A 27,842-nucleotide genomic window follows, 5' to 3' on the forward strand; every position below is an offset into this window, starting at 1 on the left:
TTGATAAAATCTCAGAAACATACAAATTAGAATTAAATATTTTTGAAAAATATGAGTACCGAGTAGGACTCGAATCGTCATCCATCGGATATAGATAAAATATCTTGATTCAAAATAAAAATAAAGATATGAATATAAATATAAAGATGTCAATATTAATGAAATTGGAGATTACACCTCGGACGCATAGTTGTTAGTAAATTGCGGTATCATTCGTATAGTACCGGCTTTTGATAGAAGCAGATTCGAATTCCCCTCGGGGTAGGTACCCATATTATCAAATAAAATTCTCTAATATGTAATTTGTTTTTGATGTGTTCCAAATTATGTATATTTATAACAAAAATAGTTAAGTCGCGTTTATAAAATAACTGCACGTACGCCTTTTAGTGTTATATCTACATTGTAAAAGGAAAAAACTCACTAACTCCCTATCTAAAACACAATGTAATGCAATAACTGTTATACAATGAGATAAGTCCAATGTACTCTAGCAATTTTCTCAATTCCATTATGGCGAAGATACAGAGGTAGAATGTAAAAAAACCTTTTCACGGTTCGTATAAGCTAATGATGCCTCGTTAATTCTTCCCACGTTCGGATCCTGTTCCAAAGACGTTCCCCCTTTACCTCAGCGACCACTTTTCGCACTCAGCACACCTTCATTATACCTTAATGTGATTTATCTCGCACCTCAGACGTCCTAAGGGAATACAACAGTGGCATATTATCTACTATTTCCTGCGAAGAAAATACAGAAATATCTTGAAATACTTACAAATATTATTACTACTTCATTAGAACAATTTTGGGCTAGGATTTTTAATTCCGGGATCCTGTTTGAATTCATGAGCCCTGAATTCCAAGATCGAAAAAGATAAAATCACAGGACTTTAGGATTAGCGTTTATACGAATTTTTTCTCTTCTTTAGCAATGACCATGGCCCGCACAAAGGGGGTGCTGATAGGGCTCTGGCCTGGGGGCCCGAGCTTAGGAGGGGCCCGGCGCAATGGGTCGACAAGATAAGTGAGATAAACGCACTTTAAAAATTCGCTCTAATAGTAAAAAAGTCGCATGCAGTGCTATTTTACTTCAAAGGTATTAAAATCAATCAATCAATCTTCAAAATATGTGGTTATGCGATATGATTTTAGATTATTGTGTGTCAATACTCGACAACTCCATAATTATTTGTTTTCAAAAATACGAAAATCGATAAATAATTTTACCTCGAACACCATTTGGAAAATGCTTATATAGTGTCACATTGCCTTTAACATTCGCGATAGGTAGGGGCGCCGCCAAAGATTCTAGCCTGGGGGCCCGTTTCAGGATGTGGGGGCCATGGCAATGACAAGTAGTATGCGCACGATAGCTGGGCGACTTAAACTTCGGCCTATAATGTCGTGGGTCCCAAGTTCGAGTCCTGGGTCTGTCAAATTCACATGTTGTTTTTCAATTTGTGTATGATAGGTTGAGCAAGTGGCTAACATCCATTTTTCGTAAAAACAAAATCTGTTATAATGTGATATAATGTGATCTTATTAGGATCGGACATAGTAAAAAAAGAAGTGTAATAATAATGAAATAGTTGAATGACAATCATAGAAACTATCAGGATGTGAAAAAATCATGTGAATGTATTGGAACCTCACCGGAAATTGAACTTGAAGTTCCCTAATGAAAAGCCAGTACCTTACGCATTTGATTAGTTGCGAGGAACGTATTACAATACGAAATGTAATTACTGATCATCTGATATATAAATAATTACAAGATAAAAAGAACTTTTTATATACCACGTTTTTAAATTTTCTGTTGAATCATATAAACTTGACAATTCTATGTATTAATAATTTAGGACAAATAAGGCAATTGTCAACAAATCATTTTTTGCTTTTTTGCAACAAATACTGAAATGTCATTTCGATTGTCACAGTAACGCACGTATATATAAATAATTTAGTTGCTAAGACCACCCCCTTAGCAACCAATAATAGTGGATTGGATTACGGATTTCTTCCGAATTAACTTTTCATTCAAAACAGAATTAACTGAAAATGAATTCAATTCTACTTAAATATGGCTAAAAGTATTAAAAGAATGCATTGGCATCGTGTTCTGATATATTCTAAAAGTTTCAAATGTCTAGCTAGTCGGGAATTTGGATAAACAACCACCGGACAAACAAGAATACGAGCTAAGAAAAACGTGGTAAAATACGTTAAGTTGTAGATACGAGATACTAGTGTGAACAACATAATCATTCATCAGTAAGTGATGGAAACTGATAATGGTCGGTTATCATTTACATCTACACATACCTTTTTTGATTTATAAAACTTCATATCTTTTTACGGGTCAGTAAAAAGGTTTCACATACATTTCAAAGGTGCTAATAAGATACGTGGCAAATGCTTCCTTCCGTATCTAGCAATCGACAAAACGACATATGAGTGGTTCACAAGCATAGTTAACCAAGTGCATTCTGGTTTTTTTGAGTAAGCTAGGTTCAAACATAATATTTAAGTATTTCTAATTCTTACATAATAACTTAAATGTACTCCAAATAACACTTCAGAATTGCAATCATTAGAAATACTCAAATATTGTGTTTGAACCTAGCTTACTCAAAAATAACCAGAATGGACTTGGTTCACTATGCTTGTTAACCACTTATATGTAATCGTATAAATCGGGACTAGAAGATCGTCCGGCTTTTAATCGTGTTCATAATAAGTCAAAATTTTATTTGGTTGCTTGTACTTCTTTATCAAATTCCTCTATAATTATATATTTAGCACGTGGTAAATTTCATGATTTTGAGTGGGTACATCCAACCTAAAATCTAAATCTCACACTGTGGCTCTCTGTCTAACAGTAGAAGTTGCTGTAAAGTAATGACTCATGAGGTTATAGTACAGATACTGACACCAAATAAGATATACACTTGCCGAGTGCTTCAAACAAAATCTTGTCATCTCAAATAATAGGCTCACGTATTTAATAACGGATTGTAATAAATTGTACTTTTATTTAATTTAAAACGTAATATCGTCACGTCACTGGAAAGGAAATTACGTGAAACGGATGTTTTCTACCTCCGAATAACACTGGATTCTTGTCGAATCTTTTGGGTGAATTCAATGTAGTTTGCTAGCAACATTAAATGTTCAATATACATACGAACGTAATATTATTAGACATGTACGTACATGTACTATATTAGACATACCGATATGTATCCGTATATCTACCCATTTACTCATATTAGCTCTATCATTGGTGATGAATTGTTATATAAATAATAACTAAAATTATCAATAGTTTTTTTTTTATAATAAAACTAACCAATTCTTCTTGTCGATATGTCGTATAATATCGTAAATGGATTGTATTAAATAATTATATTTATTAATCCATGAAACACGTTATTTTTTTTCACCTCCTTTAACTTATTTAAAACCTGCGTTTTATTCTATACTTTATTATATTACAGTATCCGGCTCATACACATTGACTTAATAGTAAACGGTAGATAAAACGAAATTCTTTTCTTCGTCGTTTCGGGTCTACAATGGCTACAGGGTGCCGCTCCAGAAGTTTCCAAAAGCAACACAATTTTCTTCAGCTTATAGGAAGGATTTTGTTGAAATAATCTCGATTGGCTATATATTATAATCCAATTATAATAATTATATTATTTCATATTTATACGGGCTATTTCGACCCAAATTTTATTATTTTCCTTCCTTCCTTTTTAATATTCTCGTAATTACCAATAAACAGAAATAAACACATAACCTCATTAGTTAAATACCTGCATTCGTTTTAGATATGTACTAATTTAGATGCATAATTTGTCAAACGCATATAAGGCAACTATCTGTCTGTTTACGGCGTTTAAACGTTGCGGTTATGTGCGACCAGTGAATAATTATGAACAAATGTCAAGGCAATCTTCTTTTTATAATAACGCTGCGCTATAGATCAACTCAACCCTTGGCCTCCTCCACCACTTTTCTCTACCCCTCCAGTGTATAGATTACCAACTGGGTTCCCGATGATATTCGCGATAAATAATATACCAGTCGATTTCAAACATACGTTTGTAGCTAGTATACACTAGAATAACCTGGCGTTTAAGCGATGGATTTCAATACCGAATGAAAACACCAATACTGGTATTTTATATTGAAAACCGGTATTCCTCAAGACATTTTCTTTTCTGCCCAAAGTGAGTTATCGATGAATGCCGGAATCCCGGTTTTTAAAATGCCGCTAATGTAATCCCTGAGTCAGACCAAACCTAAAAGGTCTATATTAAAGTTGTAATATTTATTTCTATTCAATAAAAAATTGTTCGGTGATATTATCTCCATGAATGCATTTGATTCAAATCTTCAATAAACACTGCATATTGTATTATATTACAAAATAACTTGTAGTGATAGTGTATCAGATAATTAATTAAATCTGTCAAAAATGATTTGAATGCCACTTGCAAACTATCAACCAACAGTGTCATACTATTATCTTTTCGGACTTCCCAGCGGTAAATGTGTTGCATGAACAAAGAAATACAATTTACGGATGTAGTGAGTATACGATGGAGATCGTTTTATATAATTTAATTTCACCACGTCTGCAGTAGGTACAAATTATGACAGATCATTTGAAAAAAATGTTTCAATACTCGATTGTTTTTTTTTGTATTTTAGAATAATGAAATCCTACTCTCATACGATGGTCATACTATAACTGTTAAAACCTTCGATGTGACAAAATTTTAAATTTACTGAAGAGAGAGAAAAAAACTGGAAGAAAGTCAGTCTTTCATTTTTGTTTATAAGACTCTGAATAACTAAATTTATTTAAATAAAATGTAGTAGGGAGGCTGTCATGATCGACTGTTTGTAATACCTTCGATGTGTTGAATATGTACACTGTACTTGTACGTATTGCGGATTTAAAAATGAAATAGTACTTTGTATAGTACACCTCACATAATTAATTAAATTTTAACTTTGGCAGTATAATATAGATTATAGAATATTGAATGTTTTAGTAAACTTTGTGGTTTAATATAAAAAAAAAACAATTTACGTGACATCGGAGATTTAAAAACCTCGACGACAATATGCAAAACCCTATATTTGATTTTTATAAAGTAAAATACATTATTGAAAATATTACCAATGATTCTAATGGGTTTAAATTTTGTACTATTCCATTTGAGTTGTTTTTTGCGTCCCGGGTTTCACCTTTCGGCATCTTTAGGCACTGTGCACACTCACCAATGGTAAATACACACTGACAGTGAATACAGTCAATTATACCTTATATAATAAATTCGGTAAAAACCTTATTACTTACCTATTAAGTCAAGGATCAAGTTAAAAAAATAAAAATGAAACAAACAAATTATGAAGAGTTGAAGTGTATAAAACTTACATCCATTAGAATTCAAATTCTATCAAGTACCCTCGGTCGATAGTATTAATACATATATTCTATAAGTAGATACTATTAAAAATGTATATTATAAAGTCCTGTAAAATAAACTATTCAGTAATACAATTTTTATTTCATAATATTTTTAATTGAATATGTCCTGCATGTCAGAATATAATCATTCACTTACCTTATCTTCTTGTGTTGTAAGCAGTGTTGTCCAGTGCAACTGAAAATCAGATAAGTAACACAAATAGTATTACACAAACAAATTGATAAAATCGCCCGAAGTAATTTATCTCAATAACGAACCAATCTATTTTCCAATTATAACTCAGAAAAAGGTTATGAAAATATAAAATATGCATGAAATTTTACGTAGGTACTTATTTTAAATGTTTTAATAATAAATTCATTTCGAAAACCTTGATACATTGTGTTTTTTTTGCATCTTATATTTTATTGCAACATAATATTATACCTAATATATCCTTAAAATTCAGGTTTCATTATAGTATTACTCGATTTGATATATGCATAATGTATGTAGGTAGATACCCAAATATTTCTAAATGCAAGCACAAGTATTAACGATCTTTATAAAAAAAAAATAGGCAGAAAGTTAAACAAAAAAATGTATTGTATTCTTTGCATTCATAATATATTTCAGATTATTATTTTGCCAACACGTTCGTCATAGATTTAATTTAACTAATTGTTATCTAACATTATAATATTGTAAAATATATTCGGTAAACTTTTTATTGGAGTTTGTAATTAACCCATTATTTTGGACAGGCAAAAAAAATGTTCATGCATCGCTCCCAAAGATGCCCCAAATTACTCATTTTCGACATGTATACGGTACGTGGACCATGTAACTTAGTGCTATTTTACATGCTATTTGCTGTACTTATAATATCTATTACTTTTACCGAAGTAAATTAAATTAAAGTAAAAGTAAATTATTAAAAATTAAATGGTTATCCCATAATGTTATGCAGTATATCTATGTTGTAATTGTGTTATTTATAATTTGACTTTATATTATTGAAAATATATATGAATTTGTTTGTATACATAGTTACATATTTAAATATTACCTGTAAAAATGCAGTTGGTACCTTCTTATACCTATAAGTAATAACGGTTGGTGCTTGCGAACCTACGGTCATACGGCATTCGGTCTACAAGATAAAGTGAGGTATCTATATTATGGAAATCTTCGGCACTCCTCGCTGCATCAGACAGCTTCCTGGCATATAATATTGTGATTTGACCCACGCATCGCCCATTGTTCAATATAGGGGCGTCCAATTTAATGTTTTCAAATATTACAATTACAAATGAAAAGATAAATAACAATAAAAAGAACGATTTGATGATTAACTTTGTATGATTGTGAGTAAAGATTGTAAATTGACTGGCGATTGTAGCACTACAAATTGTTGATAATATTATTATTTAGACTTTAGAGGCATCAACATAATTTGATTGTGAACCAGTGGCATTTATCCATGAAGCAGATGAGGCGGCCTCTTTGTCAAAACCTTAACACTTAACACTTAAACACCTTAGAATGATAATCGTTCAATGCACAACCAATTAATTCATTTAGTGCTAACACCGGAACTGGCGCGGTTTGGAGCAGTTGGCCATTCAATATAATTAACGTGTTATTTAAATGTGATAATTAAAATGTAATTAAAACTTCAGCAGTGATTGTGTTAATCAATGTATAAAAAATCTGTTAACATAACTATTACTGTAATTATTTCATAGTCAGGGGGCCTCAAAACCTGTCAGAACCTTAGTTAGATTCCAAACAATCAAGTGAAACGGCCTGGCTCACCCGCCAACGAATCCGCCCGCGTCATCAAACAGAATGTTTTACCGGTCGCAGAAAGAGGGGTCCGGAAAGCGGGTGGCGGTCGGAACGCGTCAGGAGGCGATTGCGAGCGGATGTGTTATATTGCGTGATCAGTCACAGTGCTCGGCGTTCAGATTAGCCACATCTTGGCGGTCACGTGTAGTTTGCTAAATTTAGAGGGGGTAGGTATCCGCTAACCTGCGGTGTTTTAACCGCTTGTGTAAAATGCCCCTAGACTTTCACGGTTACTAATATTGTATCGCCGTATTAAGATCGTGTTAAGTGTCTGAATCGATTTAATCTCCAATGAAATACATCGACATTCGACTGTAAATAAATCTTGTGAATATAAGACGTATACGCTACTGTTTATAAGAAGTAAATACTAAATATGCATAGGAAATTAATTAATTAATCTTGAAAATAATCCACACAAACCTCCATATGTATTATAGTTCATGAAATATCACAATCCAAACCCGCATGGAACAAAATTTAATTAAAATCAGGTAAACAGTGCTTTCAACCCTAAAAAGAGTCTAGAGTTTTTAGTCAAATAGAGATACATATTGCAGACATACAGGCTTTCAAAAATAATTAGATGTAGGCAGGTACCATACATTTAATTACTTTCAAAAGCCTAGAATGGTGTTCTGTAACCACCCAGTACGTAAACCGTAATGATGTTCCAGATCCCCCATTATTTTTATTTCATTAGCATTTTTTTCTCAATTCAATATTTTGACATAATTATTATAAATCAATATAGTATTATTATTATGTTTTCAAATTTTGTATGTTTCATTCGTTGAATAAAAAAAATATGTAGTAATTTATTGAAATTTTAGCAAATTCAAGTACCTACGTCATAACTAAAATTTAGAGACATCCTGACACCGGCTGATATTTTACACAATCACTGCTGACCTTTTAATTACCTTTTAATTACCACATTTAAATAACACGCTAATTATATCTAATGGCCAAGTACTCCAAACGCGCTAGTCACGGTGTTAGCACTAAATGAGTTATTAATTGATATTTTGATTTAAAAACAAAAATTAGCGCAATTTGCGAAGCTCTTCAAAATGTAAAAACTACCAGTATAGGATGGTTTTATTTATTTATAGCTTAGAAACACTTTGGGCCCACGTTGGTTATAAAATAGAAACACTTCTAGTTATGGTATGTATTCAGAGTTCACAGAGATTAATCAACAATAACAGAGAATACTTCTACATGAAATACTTTTATGCGGAAACAGATTAACAAGATAAGATGACTCGCTCGACCAAATAATCAGATGAACTAGCCAAAGGATTATTTCAGTTTAGGTAGGTATCACATTTAACAACCAGAAACCACACTTATCATTAGAAACGAATCTCGATAGTATAAGGTGCTTAGTTTTAAAATAGAGCACCTGTATGATCAAAAGGGCCAGAGCTAATCAGACAAAGCTGACTGGCTGTAAGGCTATGAGAGATCTGCGAGAGATATCAATTACGGAGTCAACATAGAGTTAAATCCTAATCCGTCTACATAGCGCTTGCGGTGTACAGTCAATGATAAGCGAAGTCACGCCGCTACACTAGTTAATTTCTTCGTAATTATATAGATGACACATATGGCTAAATTGATAAAACACATCATCGAGAATTCAGTAGATTTTTGGGTCTTGCTGGGCGTTGTATTTTTTTTAACTGTTTAGGTAATTGTGTATCTGAGGTGTTTTCAAATTATGTATGTTCGAAAAAAAATAATTAAAAATAATTGTATAATAATTGTTAGAAAATGTCACAAACGTCCCTTTGGCTTAGTAAATTGCTACAATTTGAATGTGAGGCGGAAACATATACTTGAAACTCACATTTCGTATCCCCTGTTATTTATTTATGCGAGCATGAGACATCTGACATCTCACTAGACGATTTGGTTATGTGCAGTTAATATAGGTACTCGGTGATGGTTCACAGTATGTGAAGTGCCGTTAACAGATCCTAATAGATTGACGCGATTGAAGACGATGCATACAAATAATGCACCGGAAATGAGAGAGCCGTAAATGCACGTATACAACTCGTCCGTATCTTTTGTAGAGGAAAACATTTCGTTTGCTCAAAAGCCGGACTTGCAAAAAGTCTTTTTAACGATAACAGATTTTATGACGCAATATTCAGGGCCACTTTCTCTCTTCTTAACTGGAATATTAATGAGTAATGATGACTACATAACAGATTATTAAGATATAAATGCGAAAGCTTCTCACTATAGCCATTCGCTTGACATTGAAAGACGTTTTGGTTTATGACTACGACCGCAGTGGCGAAGGGTGGGGGTAGGCTTTTAAGATCTAACATAAAAATAGGTCACAATAAAGTTTGTCAGTCATACGTATTTACCTTCATTGAACTAAGACTGCAATTTACAGATGATGTTGGTTAGTTCAATTCAAAAATTCAATTAAACCCTGCTAAAACCAATCCATAATAGATAATTGTCAAAAAATGTTCATTTATCTATAAAATATCTTAAAGTATGCCATTAAATCATACAAGGACATACAAATACACCAAGGATCATCCATAGCATACAAAAACTATTGTGGTTTGGCTTAGGCAGGGTTTAACTATTTTTTTAAAACTAACCAACACCATCTGTAAATTGTAGTCTTAGTTCAATAAAAACAAATAAAGTTTAGCGTGCACTATTTATGTCGGATATTAACAGCCTACCTCCACCCTTCGCCACGACGTAATAGATACAAAGCTCCTGGAAGTCTTCAAATATTATTAATTTGAAATGCGCGTTTTGTTTACGTGACAAACTTTAATGCATATTATACATTTATGATACAGACGTAAGTATTCAAAATAACGTATTCTTTGCAGTGCAGTATCCTGTATTTTCATATGCCACGTGACTTGTATTCCTCATAAAGAAAGTGTGTATAGATCCTCATTGTACATTAAAGTCATATACCTATGCCATTTTCTTTGATCAAATATTTTTTTCTCATGACTCTCTTCTCAAACGTGTCCATCTTTGTCTAATCCTGTTTGGTTAGTGTCCAAAATTCTATTCCAATATTAGGTGCAGAAGAGTTTTATCAAGTTGTTAATCAAATAGAATAGATGAATAATATAATTAACGATCTTCCAATACACAATTACACACCTAATAATTCTTCAGTGCGCAATGATTTTTGAATGTGAAAGGCAGCAATTTATTTTCATTTGTTTTGTATATTAGTCATCGAGTTTTTATCATAAGTTATGATTTCAAAATTGGAACACTGCGCAGTAGAGCTGTGTGCATTCTTTGCTTCGCTCCATTAATATTTATAACATAAAGTTACATGCTATTATAAGATGATTCATCCAAAATCCACCAAGACACTGACCATGGCTATATTCGGAAAATGCAAGAAGGTGTTTAAACAAATATCGCCAAATAAATTGATGACACATTTATTCGGAAATATTTTTTATCATATTGTTTTTACTATTTGGAAAAATAGATATTTACTAGTTTATTGACCACTGAAGTATAGACGTTATGAATAATGTATTTATTTCTATACATAATTTTCGAGTCGAAAAGCTGTGACGATTTTATACAAAATAATAATTATTAGATCTATTTTTCTACCGGTATACATGCATTAAATTATATAAAATAATATACTAAATACGTATTGTATTAGTTTTGACAAAAGTCTTGCAAAATTATAATTGGTAATGCTAATAATTACTATACGTATATTATGTACTTGTTTCAATTTTTAACTAATTGAAGTACCTGGATTCACACGAAGTCGCTTCATCGATAGATATACATTAACCTTACTTAAAGTAAACAATAATATTTACATTCTTCATTATTAAAATATATGTATGTAGACATACAACTTGTCGTAATTAAAATAATTCTGACAGCGAAGTCAAATAAAATAATATATAATTAAAAGCTAATCCAAAATGTGCAAACTTTATCTTGATCTGTCGGGAAAATTCAAAATTGGAATCGGCATAAAATGTAATTTGAAGTAACAAACTTTGTCCTTTTATGTCAAGTTGGAAAATAAATCAAACAAATATATTTTGACTTATATTATATCATATTAATTATATTTGAGAATTAATTGTTGTGTTTGTTAGTATATTGTCGTTATCATGTCGATACTACTACAAAAATTTATTTGTTTCATAGAATTAACAAAAAAAATATTGTTTTTAAAGTCTGAAAATGCACGATGGCTGTAAGATAAATATTGTAAAATTCATCTCCGGAGTAGAATAACATTTCGTAAGATATTCTCACTAAAATAAATCTAATTTAAAACTTTCTTTAGCCGTTTTGTTTATGCAAATGATGGAACAGTTCCTGGGAGAAAAAAGATACAAAACGATCTTACTCGAGATATAAAACGTATTCTTTTCAAATAAAAAAAGCTATCAAAATATGGTAATTCAAGTAAAAATGCATCTTATTGTGGGGATTTGAGATATTACAATTGGTTCAATTACGCTCTGGAAATATCGCGTTGTAAGATTATTATCAGTGCAGTTGATCGCAAGAATTATGTTTTCATTATTTATCGCTAATTTTTCAAATTCTATGAAGTACGTAAGACCAGATTATAGCCAATATTAAGTATGTATTTTTTTGGACAATTTCATTGATACAATGCAAATAATCGCGTTTAAAAAAATGATTAAAATACGAAAAATTGTTACACGTACATCTGACTGCATCTGTCGCAAATAATATCATCAATAATATAAAATAAATCTGTTGCACATTCATTTATACAAAAAGAAATCATAATGTACAGGCTACGAAATGATGGATAAATTTTGTATAATTTTCGGTTTCACTTTAAAAGTTATAGGTATAACAATTATTATTCACACAGTTGTCATCAGATGAAAGCTACTTAGTTTAATCCTTAGTATACTCCATAATTTAAAAGAAGACAATATTACAATGGTTCTATTGTGTATTTTAATATAAACGTTAATTCAAACGGTGAATTTAAGACACCTACTTAATATATTACATTAAAACACAATTATAAAAATGCATTGGTCTTAAACTGTTCTCCAATAATATTATGAACAAATAACATCAGTTTTATAAAATATCATAGTTAATTAATTTAAAAAAAAAACAGTAATTACTCAAGATAAATCTTTCAACTAGCTGTTTATGCCAAAATTTAAGTTCACGTAACTTTTAGAGAAATAGTAGGTATTCAATAATTATTTCTGTCAAATGCGTAGGCCAATCCGGATACAGGTAATTATTTATTATTTTATAAAACAACCACAAATCTAATCAATTGAATTTATAATATGCACCGTGTGAAAAATAGCAAACATTCAATAAATATTATTCACTAGTGAGATGGCCTTAGTTAAGATTAGAAACGTGTGGTATATTTGACGTAGCTGAGAATTAAACAATGAAAATTATATTATATTTAAATTCTATTTCAAGTTCACTTTATCAATAATCCAATAATTATGATAGTAATTAAATTCATACACCACACAGTATATATTTATACATTTCGCATTAATCCCCACATTGGTATTATGTTCTCTACAATATTTTTTAAGCTGATCAAGTCAGATACAGATATAACATGGTATAAAATGTAATAAAGAAATGCTTGGAATTATTAAATGGCAACGTCAGTTTTTCAACATGATCATAATATTAATATCATGTTAAGCTACAAACTTTAAAATACCTTAAGGGTGTATGTACTAATTAATGTTTCTATTAGGGACATCTAGTAACGTAACTGCGAGATATAACCAATATAAACAAGTTATTGAAAAATAACCTTTGATACAACATAACTAAGTATATAAAATAATATTATAACAATTTTTACATACAGTATGACAACTTATTTATTAACAGTTTTTTTTAATTGACAGTTATTTTTTTAATTTAAAAAATTCTTTTTGTTTTTAGATTAATTAATTAGTTAATTAGCTAATTAAAATATTTTAGTGTTCTGATGCGGCAATAAAATTTCCATTACTCTCCCCATTAATAAATATATTAATAATGTAACAGCTTCATTTGGCTTGTAGCATTATGTCATGCATTTAAATATAAATAATCCAACCAAGAATATTCCAGTAAAGATAATGTAGCCTACACGAAATAAAATTTAATGCGCAAACAAAGACGTTTTATGACATTTTCCTTATTTAGCCAAGGTTTAGTTTTTGTCTATTTTTTAGGAAAACCGATTAACTCTACAAAGCCTTGCAGCGTTTATTCTCTAAGTTATTTATATCATCTACGTATTATTGCATTATATTATATAATATCCATATTATACAAATAGATGGATCGAAGAATCTAAATTAACATAAAAAGTATGTTTCTCGTTGATTAGTGTTCTCCATATTTTTGCACGGACCCGAAGGCAACAATGTCTTTGAAATGTGTTGTTCGCGCCGAATGTTTTTTTGACATGTTACTCGTTGGGGCCCGGAGAATTATTGGAGAAAAGCCTCAAAGTATTGAAACAACCAACATACGAAGTTTCCTAGGGGCAGTTTTCACCCTGTCCTTAGAGAAGTGGAAGACCGTTGTAATGGAGTGGTTACCATCGTCAACTGGGAGAGAACTCCCGAAAAGAGATACTTACATTTTTTTAGGGAACGAAATTTTATCGTCATAACTCTCATAACCCGTCATGGTGATATTTTTTCACAACAGACAATTCGTCATATAGCTGCCAATCAATGCATTCTAAAGGTTATCTTGTTTTCAATAGATCTATACTTACTCCGAACTTTGCGTATGCATCGATATTTCTACAGGATAAATCATCTCATACAATATTTTAACAGAAAACTGGGTAGGTACTCTCTGACAAAAACTGACAAAAATCTGTAAGAACAACCCGTATTGTAATGTAAGAGGAGCTCAGTTTTAAGTACATAACACTGACCCGGAACCCGCCCCCAAGAACAGAAAAAATACAAATTATTTAAATCAATGTTACTTCTTCGTCTTCTACGTCAGGATCTCGTGACTAAGATCGTGACCCACACGATATGATATTATGACAGTCTTTTTAATTACATGGAAGACCCGTGACACTCATAAATAATTGGTTCCTGATGGTAACCTGAGATTTAATATAATAAATCCGAATCGGCAACAAGTTCTTCAGACCACTAAAATAATGTCGCCTTTCGGTTTTTTGCCGTATGGCCAAAACCGTATAGTGTGAAAGGAGGGTAACAATCCTAATAATTATACCGTTAGGCCACGCGCATTCGACAACTACCTGTGAATACGACAGCTCGCTGTGTATACAACGGCTCAGGTGTTTATCGCTAGACTAAAGGTGTGGAGTGTCTGGGCCATGGTCCTAAAGCAGGCCCCCGGCCAGGATCTTTGGCGGACCCCCTACCTATCGCTAAGTTTAATAGCATGTGTGATGCACAACATAAGCGTTTTTAAAATTGTGTTAGAGGTAAAAGTAAGGGCTTTCAGTTTATTTTTAGTGATTTAGTGGAGTTTTAATACATCTACTTGAATTATGGAGTTGTCGAATGGTGTACAAAGTAATCAAAAATTGCATTTTACAACCTCATTTTTTAAATTTTAACAACCCTTTCGTGTTAAAGCGCCGTAAACGATTTTTTTTACTATTAGAGTGTGTGATGATCACATTTGTGAAGTGTATTTATCTCATATATCTGATTGACCCGCCACGCCGGGGCCCCCTAAGCCCAGGCCCCTAGGCTAGAGCCCTGTCAGACCCCCCTTGTGGGGGCCATGGTCTGGGTATTTTGAATGTACCAGTAAAGGTAAATGCGTAAGTCAGTGACATCTGCTAGATTTTGTTGATCCAGCCGCCTTAAAAAAACAATAATATATTAAGGATATCTTTTTGAAGTGAATCCATACTATTTTTCTGTGTGTAAGCCTGACCCGCCTGACATACAGTATGTATTTATACCGATTCTCTTGTAGTTTGAAAATTGATTCTTATAACAATACAGGTAGAGATCATTTTCATCTGCGTCTTACGAAAGAATACAAATTTTATGGAATGATTCCGGGAGACTAATCGTGAGAGCAGACTAAAACTCTGTAGTCATTTATTGTTCAAATTATAATAGTCCATATATTATGGAAATTTTATGTGCTTTTTATGTCTTTTATGTCTTTTTAAAAAAAAATGTTTATATTTTCCAGGTCCAGTTGACAGAGCAAATATAATGCAGGCCATGAGATTGGGCAATGACCAGCAATCCTCAGAAGTACCAGAATCACAAATCGGGGTGTTTCCCCAAAACACTACCATCGCAGAGTATAATAGAAGTAAGAAATGTATGGTTCTTAATTTCAGTTATCTTTTAGCAAACCTTAGTATTACACCAAATAACACTTATTTACGTCAGTCCACCTCTCATATACGACTGTTATGACGTAAAATAAAGGTTCTTGTTATATTTTTTTTTATATAACTAACTATATTATGCAACTGTGTCGAAGATTTGATACAAGGCGATTATTTAAACTTACCAACTTAAGAAAATGAAAAATGATTTTAATTGCCTTTGATGTATTTAAATAAAAACTTACATATCCCAGTATTGAACTGTAACAGCTCAAAAAACGTAGTTTTGAGATAATCATGTTTTAATATTTGAATATTTTATAACACACAAGATTTGACAAGTTTTAAAAGGAAACATGTCAGAATATTGTATCTATTCGAAATTGAAACGTACATATGGTCAATCGCCAGTTTTAAATGGAAACAATTCGAAATGTATTTGTACAAAACTGGTTTTGTTTGAAAGTTTGTAAAATTTCATATGGGTTTTTTGGGTCTCAAGGTATCTAAATTATTTTTTCGAATTGAAGGTACAGTACATGCATACGATTACGTACCTATTCTATAGTATACACATCATAATGTTAAAACCAGTGTCGTACTATTACGTGACCCGAGGCTTTCAGTATTTAAGCCTAACAGGAGCTCCAGTGCTTACAGAGATGTAATTTTTTTAACATTTAATTTCGGCGCGCTGACACTAGGCCAAATACCCCTGCGGCCAAGACGTCAAATTATCGTGACAGTTCAATTTTCTAGTCCGAGTTCGAATCGCTGTTGCGCAATACTTTCTTTAATATCTGGTTTAGTACAGTAATGTTGTCTTTTTTCGTTCAGACAAATATTGAAGATTAATAAAATTGAAATTCGAGTACTGTAAACTTGGCTATCCTAGGACTTTATTCAGTTATCTATTACAGCCTAACTACCTTCAAAAGACACCCTTTGCCACCGGCCTGCAGGTAAAAATAAAGAAGATGAATGTATATTATGTTTTATGTTAAAAACTATACATTTTATTGAAAATCATACTGTTACCTACTCAATTGAAGAGTCCTAACCTATACGTATACAATTATAATTTTTAAAGGTAAAAATACTCAATTATTCTTACTAATTTAAGTCGGTGGAATTTTACTAAATGTTTTAATAGTGGATAAAATATCATTATTAAAAACATTTCAATAGATTCCTTATATTATATAACATATTTATTAATAATCATTATATCATGAAATGGTTAAATTAGTAAAATACACAATCGTTTTTATCCATAGTTGTCATTATCTCCTGCACGGGTAGTAAGATACTTAAGATATTCGTCATGAAATAATATCTTGTACTCTAACGCATAGTTTCTTAACCGGTGGTCCGCGAAGATTTTTGGGTGGGCCGTAAAAATTTTCTGCAGTTAAAAAATAGTTACCTAGAAACCCAACATTTGAAGTGGGGTTGTATTATATTTCGAAAATTGTTTCAAAAATAGTATAAATACATAGACTATAGATACATATAGACGCCATCCGTTGCATTGCTAAATGAAGCTACGTGCCGTTCGTTTGGTTTGTGGGCGAGCGAACGCATTCGCCTACAAATGTTCGAGACCATAGACCATTTCGCTAATGCTCGCCCAAAGTGCTCGCACTAGACGCTCAGAATTAAAATATAATTTTCTATTTTTTTACGTTATATAGTATTTTTAAGCGGTCAAAATGCAACCAATTAGGTAAAGATATCCATAATTTAGGTTATTTTAAAGAAACACTAGGTCACTGATATTAAAATAAATAATAATATACAAATAAATTGTCACGAACATGTATCAACTTACATATGAAACGTAATACCATCTTTTTGCTTATCAGTACGGCTACCATATTTTAATACAACACGCAAAACTACCTTTCCTATTTAATTAACTAAACATATTTACCACTGACTTTATGTTTAACACAAAAAATTGCAAATTTAGCAACACGAACTCGCAGATTATCGACGCTGCGTGAAGCGATTCAGCACGATTTGCCGGCGATAGTTTTGGAAACTAACTAAAAAATAGGTAGACCTTTTATCTTACTCTAGCGCGTGTCGCAGAGATTATAAGGGTGCCGAATACTTTCTCACTCGCACTCACGCATCGTTTTTGTTCAGGCCTTGTGTAAATATAAATATTTATTAATTTATTCCAATGTTGATGGTCCGCAAAACATTTTTTGATTTTTTTGTGGTCCGTGGATGTAAAAAGGTTAAGAAACATTGCTCTAACGTACATGTATATAGTGGATGACTATAACTTTTCCACCACATGTTTTCCCAGGGGGGGCTCCACATAAACTTGTTTCCACCTTATAAAAAAAATCACAATGTACCTAATATAATATTGAATTCAAAACATTGTATTGATAATTTTTCAGCGAGTTGCACAGTTGGCGAAATCGAATACATGATCGGCGATAACTTCGACGGAAGTACCCCGTGCGAGAAGTGCGCCTGCGCCCCTAACGGCGTAGTCTGTGACCACATCCGGTGCGAAGTACGCCCCGGGTGCAAAGCTCTCCACAAGGCTGATCGCTGCTGCCCTCTATACCAATGCGGTTAGAATAATATATATGTTTTAATATAATGCTAATTTTAATTTCATTTTCATCCAGCACCTTTCGTCAATAGTACTAACGTATTAATTTGTAATAATTATTGCATTATTGAAAATCATTTTTAGTCCATTCACTCTATTGTGGTACCTACATACCTTTTAACAGGACTGAATTTACACTTGTAGCTATTTTGGACTAAAACGTACCGGTAGCACAAATATATTAATAATAATTTTCTTGCGTCTTTCAGATAAACTTTTTTTTCGTTTCGCATAAGGCTCAGCCTCAGTTGAGTACCTCAGTTGAGGCATGGCCTAAAAAGATCGTGGCTAGGCGATGCGCGGATTGCGGGTCGTGTGTGCAAATGACGCATGCCGAACGAAATATAATTTGTCATATAAATCCAACATGCGTCCATTTAATATTCTGTAAATTGTTCTTTTAGTAACAATAATAATATATTCATTGACATGTTTTCTTTTTCAAGTAAATGGGTAACGTTTTTAGTCATCTTTACACGATTTAACAATTAATACCCCCGTTGCCATCACGAAACAAATTGACGTATTTACACCTCGATGTTCGCTCTCCGAATGCCAGCGAGTCCAAAATTTCGTCGCGCCTATAGTTGAAAATTATTTGCCGTTTCACTGAAGTATCGTCTTAAAGCGCTTGCAGAACTCACATCAACATAACAATGGCGTACTACAATATTGACAATTTTGAAAGATTTCTCTAGACAAGTTATGCATTTTGCCTACAAGGATTCCACCCTACAGTATGGCAATAATTAATAACTGTGTCAACTAGTATACGTCGTTCATGAATGACTGATTCGAAACACGTGAGTCAGAGACTGTTCATGTCAGTCAAACAACATCTGAGATGGTAAACATAACGTGTAAGATGAAATGGGAGAAATTTTGTTTACGGCGACTCGGTTTAGAATTTTAGATCATGATTGGGGAAGAGACTGGGGCAGAGGAATTTTGTACCTTGTAACTCAAATGACGTAATATAGTCTTAACGCTATATAGCTCATATACATGGCCTGTAAATGTGTAGAGGCCAAAGAAATCTTGACTGATTCTGACTCCGGGTTTTTTTTACTGTAATTGTTTTTAGTCGCCATTTGTCCAAGATTGCGCGTTTATCCATAGGTACCAAAGTGGGACTCGGTATCTACTTGATTGTAACTAGCGCAAAAACTGAATCAGAATCAGTCAAAATTCTCTGTCTTGCGACATTTTCAGGTCTCACCTGGCGACCATACTACTAATCAATCAAAATGAGTCGTGAAGTCTAATTATCGTGACGACTCATTAAGTGACTCATTTCGCATGCTAAAAACCGAATTGTTTCATATATCGACATGTTCCACTTGCGAGAGATGAGTATCTGGATAATATTTTATAAATAGGGTCTATTTAACTAACTCTATGTATTTTCTTGTACATATACCTATATAGTTTCCCATAATTTTTAATCGCATTTTTTATAATATTAACATAATATGACCCCATAACTTACTTTACCCCATTATTTACTAATGATTGTACTTATTTTTATTTCATTCATATTTGATCACGTCATTAAATGTATTGAAATTTGAAAAGTTCGCTTTATGATTTTTTAGAGTGTGAGCGAAATGGCACAGTATACTCCAACGGAGAAAAGCTGGTAGACCCTGAGAATCCGTGTCAAGTATGCTACTGCCAAAGCGGACAGATCGTCTGCACCAAGATCGCATGCTTCAGACGAGACGACTGCGAGCCAAGATATGTTGCTGGAAGATGCTGCCCGGAATACGATCATTGCCCTCCTAGAGGTAATGACGGTAATTATGTCACCTATAGTGATGACGGTACTACTAACTCAACTATTAATAATAGTAACGATGACGCCAATACCATTTATAAATATGCTTCCTTGACTTTAGGTCTTTTTGTAATGATAATTTTACTATCATCGCAGTTTGTTATTCTGTTCTACAAATGTGACGAAGAAAATGTAGAACAAGGGTATCACAATGATTAATGACGTTTACTCCAGCTCATTCTAGACTCTTCGTAATTAAGTCCAATAAAATTTTAGTTCCTTAATTATGCTTACCCTATTAATGGTCTAACAATAACATTTCGCAAAAGACATATTGATCTTTTTTATGAAGGAGAGTTAAAAAGTAATTAAAATCAGGAAGTAATATTAAATACAAACAAAAATACACTTTGTTCAAATGTAAAAGGTGTATTTTTGTCCGTATTTAATTTAAATTTCATGTTTTATTTTAAATTAAGTTGTAGCTCCCCACTATAAAAAGGATAAATGCAAAGATTTAAAAAAAAACTTTCTTTTATAAGGACGTAGTCTAAATAAATGAAATTTAAGAAAAACACAGGCACGGTTTAATAACTCCAATACGACGGACGGACTAATCTCGTAAAACTTCCAACATAAAAAAACGGCCATGACTCAATAATTTTGTGTTAAAAAAACAATTATTCATTATAGGAAAACCAAGGTTGGATATATTTATACCTTTTTGGACAGTATGTCGGGCTTGATTCTGCAGAAAAGATTCTTTTCACGGGGAATTAGTGTATCATGAATAAAAAAGAAGCCAATGAATATACTTTTTAAAGATATTAAATAGCTTTTGACCCAGACTGAATGACGATGATGAAATAAGATAAAATTTATAAACAAAATATAATTTATATCTCAGAAATAACAAATAGAATATAAACTCTAAAAAGGTTTGATAAATACGTATTTGAGATGGAAATTGAATTAGTTTCGTCTAACTTTATACAAGGTTAATATAATATATATTTGAAAAAACCAGTGTCTATAGTTTTACCTATCAAAATATGAGTTTGCCTATGTCACTACTTTAATTTCAAATGTCAAAATAACATAGCAATTGCATAGCAACTGGTAAATATGACAAAGTGTCAATGTTTCTTCATCTATCTTATTAAGGGAAACAAAGAAGGCCATCTTTAGGTAAATGTCTGTTACGAGGTGTTAATGTCAGGACCATCATACATAATCTTACATTAGGAATATATTTATTTTACGTCATCGATATGGATAATTTTTTGTGTATTGTTTTTTTTTATTAAACTACGACGTCGCAATTGAGTCGTCTTATTTAGCTTTACGTTTAAACACACACTGTTAATACATATTATTACAATAATTACTCATACAGTTATTACAATACATTTTTTGTGTATTTTAATTTTAATTCAGAGGGTAAAACCGTTATTCTTACTTACTTTACACAAAGTTTGACCCCCCCCCCCCCCCAACCCATTATTTTATTTTTTTAATCCAAAATACTTTTGGAAATAATATAATATTCAGGAACTATTTTGGCTTTATTAATGTTGTTCATCAGGGCGAAGCGAAGTGCAAAAATGTAGTGTTACTGAGGGCATCTAGTAAAAGAATTACGCTTTACACTTTAATACGGTTTACTGAAAATTACGATAAAAGTGATTCTATCAATCAATGCGTATCTAAATCAATATAAAGAATAAAAAATTTAACTTTCAATGATAAATTTCCAATACGTTTTTTTTATAAAATGAGCATTCGTTGAACACTTTAAGCTTTTAGATCTATTGTACACGTACATCATGTGAACAAGAGCAGTAATCAAAATAAGTAATTTAATAATAAATAAAATGAATTTCAGCTATAAACAATGTTTTTGAATAAAATGAAATTATGAGTTACCCAAAAATCTTTTACAAATTGTGTAATAATAATTATTACAAATATTAAACCTTCAACTAATGCTCATTATAAAACATTTTTTTTAAATAGTAAGTAAGTATATCTTTGAACTCATTTTTGTTTTTAATATTTTTAATATTAAAAAAATAAGTACTCTTAAATGTAATTTTTCAGTAAATTGTATTAGGTATATTAAATGTTTTGTAATTCCGCTAATAGACGTCCATATTAGCACGACACCCCTCCCCCTTTAAAACGCCATTAAAAATAATTTTGATTTTTTATATTTTTCTCAAAATTTATTGATTGATTTTAACGCCCCTTTTATTTTTTCCTTCTCCAAACAGATATGGAAATGGAAAACCATATTCATTCAAAAGAACCATCATCGCTGAAACCGGACAATGAAAAATTCGACGCTCCATCTGGATTTACGGATGGATATAAAATGACCACAGAAAATGCAGTTATAATGTCTGAGGACAGCTTCGCCAGTGAAAACAACCGAGACGAAGTCGGCGGAATATTTCGTAATGGTGATTATTTATCAGATGTTGATAGAAATTCGCCCCCTCTAAATATTAACGAGGATGATAATCAAGAATCCGCTAAAATAATTAAAAACACAAATAAAATTGATCAGAGACAAACAATCAATATCAAAGAGGTCACACAAGACAAATCGGTAAATAATGAAATAAGAATTAAAGAAGTTTTACCTATAACAAACTTTGATGTCTCATCTTATTCAACTAAGTCCCCAACAATACCCAGAGAAGTATCTTATGAATCTTCAAAAGAGTCAGAAGAAAAATTTGAAAAGATAAATATTTCCGAAAAACGTTTAAATTCTCAGGATAAAGCATCAAACAACGAAGCATTTCCAACACCCCCTATCTTACGTATTGGTGATCAACTACTTTACTTAAAACTTGGAGATCTTGTTCCTGAAAATGGTACTCTAAGCACGCCATCATCAGTCTTTACAGTTATAGGAGCAGAAGGTCTCCAACGAGTGGAAGATGACCCTGAAGAAATGTACGATCACAAAGATGATAAGAAAAATGATTCTCCAGATCCTAATGTAATGATCTCTATCAAAGACGAGTCAAATTTGACCGAATATGTTATAAGTAATACAGAAACACCATATAACGAATCTCTTTTAAGTACACCTCAAAATGACAATAAATTGACATCAATTATCACAAATGAAGATTTTCTTAATCATACCGAAACAGAAGATCCAAATGAAATTTTCCAAGAAGTGATTTCAGAATTATATGCATCAACTACTGCTGAACCACAAGCAAAAAGTTCAGAAGAGAGTAGTGAAGAGGAAAAAGACGATTTACTGTTTAATACAATTAATGATACCAAGGTTTCAGAAAGTAACTTATACTCAACTGAAATTATATCTAAGGAGACCAGTGGTACCGAAGATCCAGTTACAATCGCTGAGAAATCTAGTCCTGACCAGCCCTTAGATGATGAACAACAACCGATCCCAATTGAACACCTTCCTGAACATAACCCTGAATATCCACCAATACCAGAAGACATAATGGTACTTACAATGACTGAAGATTCTCTAGAATCTGGATCATCTGAAATGGATTTCAGTGGCGGCAGTCCTATCGATAGCCAAGAAGTAAAGTTTGATGAAAAGACTCCACCAGCCAAACGACCCGCTTTATTGGGTACGACAAAACAAAATAAAAATAACAATGTTCAAAAGGAATCCACCTCTGAAAAAATTTTACCCGATGTCCTTCATTTAGTTCGAACAAATAAGACGAATGAAACCAAAACTGGTGTCCCACTCATCCCTGAAGATTGGCTGAAATCAACTGAAGGTAACAAGGGTACAGATGTTGAGTTAAATAGTCCTTTGTTAACTTTGAGCTCGGCTCTACCGGATATAATTTTACAGACAGAATTCAAAGATAGTTCTGAAGAAGATGACACAAAAATATATATCTTCGTCAATAATGATACATTGAATTCAAACTTAAATAGTGTAAGTGCGAACCAACCCGAGGAAATAACCACTGATGATCCCATTATCCAAACAACCGAATTGATGGAATTAGGGCCTGAATTCAGATCTCCAGGTGAGCCTCATTTGGTACCTGAATGGGAGAGAAATCAAACTTCAACTGAAATATCTGAGGATAGTTCAGAAAATTTTGAAATGGAACAAACTGAAGATCCATTCATACTCATGACGACACTTGACGAAACTCCAAACCAAGAAGAAATAATGAAAGAGGCCTCTGTTATCCTAATGGATAAAGAAATAAATACAACACCAAATGATGAACACTCGAGTAATGAAATAACTCCATTGTTGGAATATTATAGGTCATCATCACCATCTGCTGGTTTTAGAGTAGACATTGGAAAAGAATCCTCTTCACACCCCTCCAATGATGACATTACACATCCTATCACAACTACAGAGCATTCAATTTCTAGACAAGGATCTGGAATTAATTTTAACACAGAAAATAAAGCCAACTTTCATAGCGACACTGAAGTCATGCAAAATTTTGATTCATACGATATCGGTGCTCATACAAAAAAACAAAAGAAAACATCGTCTCTTTTAGCAGCTGAAATGAAAAATGATAATTCAAATGACTTAACAAAAAAAGGCAATATCTTAGCGGACTTAATTAATTTAGTTGGAGATGTAGCAGCCATGGGAACTCATGATGTCGAAATATCAACTGTAAGTAATAGTATTGACGTACAAAAATTTACAGAAAATCCTAAAATGGAAGAAAAAGTTAACATGCCACAAATGTTGACCGTGAAACCGATTTCAACCACTGCTAGAACTACTACCCAGAAACCAGAGGAAGAACATGTAACTGTCGAATTTTCAGAATTCACCCCGTCAAACGATAAAATCGATGTGGATATTCCAACAGAAAATGAAAAGGTAGAGGTAACTACTAAGAAAACTTACATTGATAAAGATGGCGATGAAAGAAATACATGGAAGTCAACCGACTATATTGTAAAGGATATTGAAATCATACCAAAAGTAGGAAATAAAATTTCTAAAAAAAATTCTTCTCTTGAACGGATCATCACAAAGGATGACACCAAAAATGACGTTGAGACCGCATCAACAACACAGTTTAAAAAAGTAGCCACAATCACTCCAGCTACGACGTCTGTACCACGTATTCCAATTATCAAAGAAAAAATTGAAAAAGTTCTGGTAGATGGAAGAAAAAATACCGAGGCAGAACTAAAGCCCCAACTCAAAAAAGGTGCCATAAATGTGTCAGGCTCAACCCAGGTGCCGTATATCCAAAAAATTGAAGAAAAACTGAAAATAATAGAGACGGTAATAACAAAGAATGATGCTAATATTCTATCAAATATACAAGCCAAAAAGGTAGTCACAGTTCTTCCACTCACAACTGAAGTATTCAACATTCCAAATGTGGAAGAGAAAACTATTGCTGCTTCAGTTATTGAAAATATTGATGGTAGTTTTAGGACAGTCAATCAACTCAAAGAAATGGTTCCTATTGTACAAATAACAACGATGGCATCTCCAGTTGCTGCCAAGAAGGAAAGAAAATCTGATAGAAAACCCATCAATGCAAAGAGTAGTGAAGAATCTTTATCAAAAAGAATAAATAAGGATATTAATAATGTTCCTATTACCACATCAATACCAACATTTAATGACAATTCTGAAAGTGTTCTAAACAATTTGAAAACCAATGACGATTCTGTATCAAACACACAAGAGAAAAGGGTACCAACTGTCACTCAAGCTCCGCGCAAACCTGAAGAAAAAATCAAGACCACCGTCACTGAGAAAACTAATTTAGTCACCAAAGCGAATGCACAACTTAAAAAATTAGTCACCATTGCTCCGCTAACCATTCAAACAACACTCACTCCTATTGTAGAAGATGATACGGGTAAGATTGTTGACGCAAATAAAAATGAAGATGTCATCATTTATACTACATTTAAGACAAGTTCTTCGCCTCCCACGGCGGAAGTTATAGAACAATTAAGACTTATTCCAGATTCCGTCAAACTTGAACCCGCTCCGGTAATAAAAAAAGACATAGTTAACTTAGAAAGCGTGCAACGACCGCTCACAGAGCAAGCGACTACTGAATCTCCCGGTGTTACCAGCACAGTAATGAAAGTTTCCAGCAGAACAACGAACGAAGAAAACTCACCAGAACACGCTTCGACTGAAAACGGTAGGGACAAACTAACAAAACGCGAAACCAACTCACAGTTGACTGACCCGTCAGGAAAGATCGACGAAAGTTTAATTAGTATAATGAGAGACTTTTTTGAAAAACAATATCGGCAATGAGCCTTTAGCAATAAAATTATTTAATAATGAAAAAAAGTATAGGTATATGTATTTAGTTTAAAGTGAACATTGATGTTTAACTAGTTCTACTTATGTATTATGTGCTATTATTTTATTATATGCAACATTATTATATACACGTGGGCATGAGTCAATACAAACTGATACTGATTTCAGAGTTTATGCGCTTAAATATTGATAGAGAACCTTTTTCATACTAACGATGATTAGTGAGGTCTTTAGAAATTATTTATTTATTTTTAGATTTAAATTATTCTATTAGTAATAAGCATATAATAGAATAAAATATAATACGTACTTTTTAGTTATTAATTTCGAATTTGCTAGTCTTCAATCGACTTTCATAAAATCATTTTTTAATTTTGTGAATGACATGAATTTGGATTTTAGATTACTGAAGCATTTTTAGATAGAGTTAACATAAAGTAATAATTATATTATTATTATTATGTATGAAGCAGTGGCCAAGGGTGGAGGTAGGCTGTTAAGATCCGACATAAATAGTGCACCCCAAACTTTATCAGTCATGTGTATTTGTTTTCATTAAAATATGACTACAAATTGCAGATAACATTGCTTACTTGTTCAAATTCAATGAAACCCTGTATAAACCAAGCCACATCATTTTAGATATTTTATGGATAGAAGAATATTTTTTTATCTATTATGGTTTGGTTAGACAGGGCTTAGTAAATTTAAAAAAACTAATCAACACCATCTGTAATTTGTATTCTTAGTTCAATGAAAACGAATAAGTATGACTGACAAAGTTTAGTGTGAGTGATTTATGTCGGATCAAGCCCACCTCCACCCCTTGCCGCTGGTATGAAGTATAGTCAAATTGCAGAAGCGAATCGTTAGCTCTGCATGTGCATGTCTTCGCCAGTATTGCCATTATTATCTTAAGTTATTTTATAAAAATGTTTAATTAGTGAAATAGTTTTGATGTCTTTTTATAATGTATAGTGGAAACATTATAAAAAAAAATAATGAACGATTATTAAATAATACGGTAGAATTAGAGTTTCAAGATAGTAATAAAATGTATTCTTTTTAGAATCCTTTGCCAACCTTCTAGAAAAGTAGAATAATAATGAAAAAAAAAATTATTCATAATAATTATCAAAATATAAGTGTCTCCCATCTATGTTTGACGTGCGTAAGTAATAATAAAACTAAATAATCTGGTTAGAATCTTGGGAAGAGAATATCAGGTAAAAAATTAAAAGAGTAGCATTAAAATTATGCCAAATACATGTAGTAGGTTTATCTAAGTAATATTGTGATTATCATTATTATAGGATTTCTCAAAATCATTCTTACATCCATGTCATGATTTTATTGAATCTCATTCATTACCTTTACAAAAATAGTTTTGTAGTGTTTGCATGTTTCATAGAAATATTTTT

At 32.2% G+C, this 27,842-nt stretch overlaps 2 protein-coding genes across 9 annotated transcripts in view; one reads left to right on the forward strand and one right to left on the reverse strand.

Moving 5' to 3' along the window:
- LOC147064711 (uncharacterized) overlaps positions 1–26,562 on the forward strand; it is a 204,155-nt gene extending 177,593 nt beyond the window's left edge. For 2 of the 8 annotated variants that reach the window (XM_085958122.1, XM_085958118.1), the window contains exons 3-6: positions 15,567–15,701; positions 18,126–18,305; positions 19,942–20,142; positions 22,397–26,562. In XM_085958122.1, coding sequence (XP_085814248.1) covers positions 15,567–15,701; positions 18,126–18,305; positions 19,942–20,142; positions 22,397–26,412 — 4,532 coding nt within the window. In that variant the 3' untranslated portion in view covers positions 26,413–26,562. The remainder of the gene's footprint in view (positions 1–15,566; positions 15,702–18,125; positions 18,306–19,941; positions 20,143–22,396) is intronic. The other 6 variants (XM_085958124.1, XM_085958120.1, XM_085958123.1 and 3 more) reach the window with 3 other exon arrangements.
- LOC147064710 (DNA oxidative demethylase ALKBH2-like) overlaps positions 1–27,842 on the reverse strand; it is a 318,791-nt gene that overhangs the window by 208,178 nt on the left and 82,771 nt on the right. The window lies entirely within an intron of this gene.

This window comes from Rhyacophila brunnea, unplaced genomic scaffold (genome assembly GCF_057557595.1).
Source record: "Rhyacophila brunnea isolate RB1 unplaced genomic scaffold, BYU_Rbru_1.0 scaffold_7, whole genome shotgun sequence".
Taxonomy (NCBI): Eukaryota; Metazoa; Arthropoda; class Insecta; order Trichoptera; family Rhyacophilidae; genus Rhyacophila; species Rhyacophila brunnea.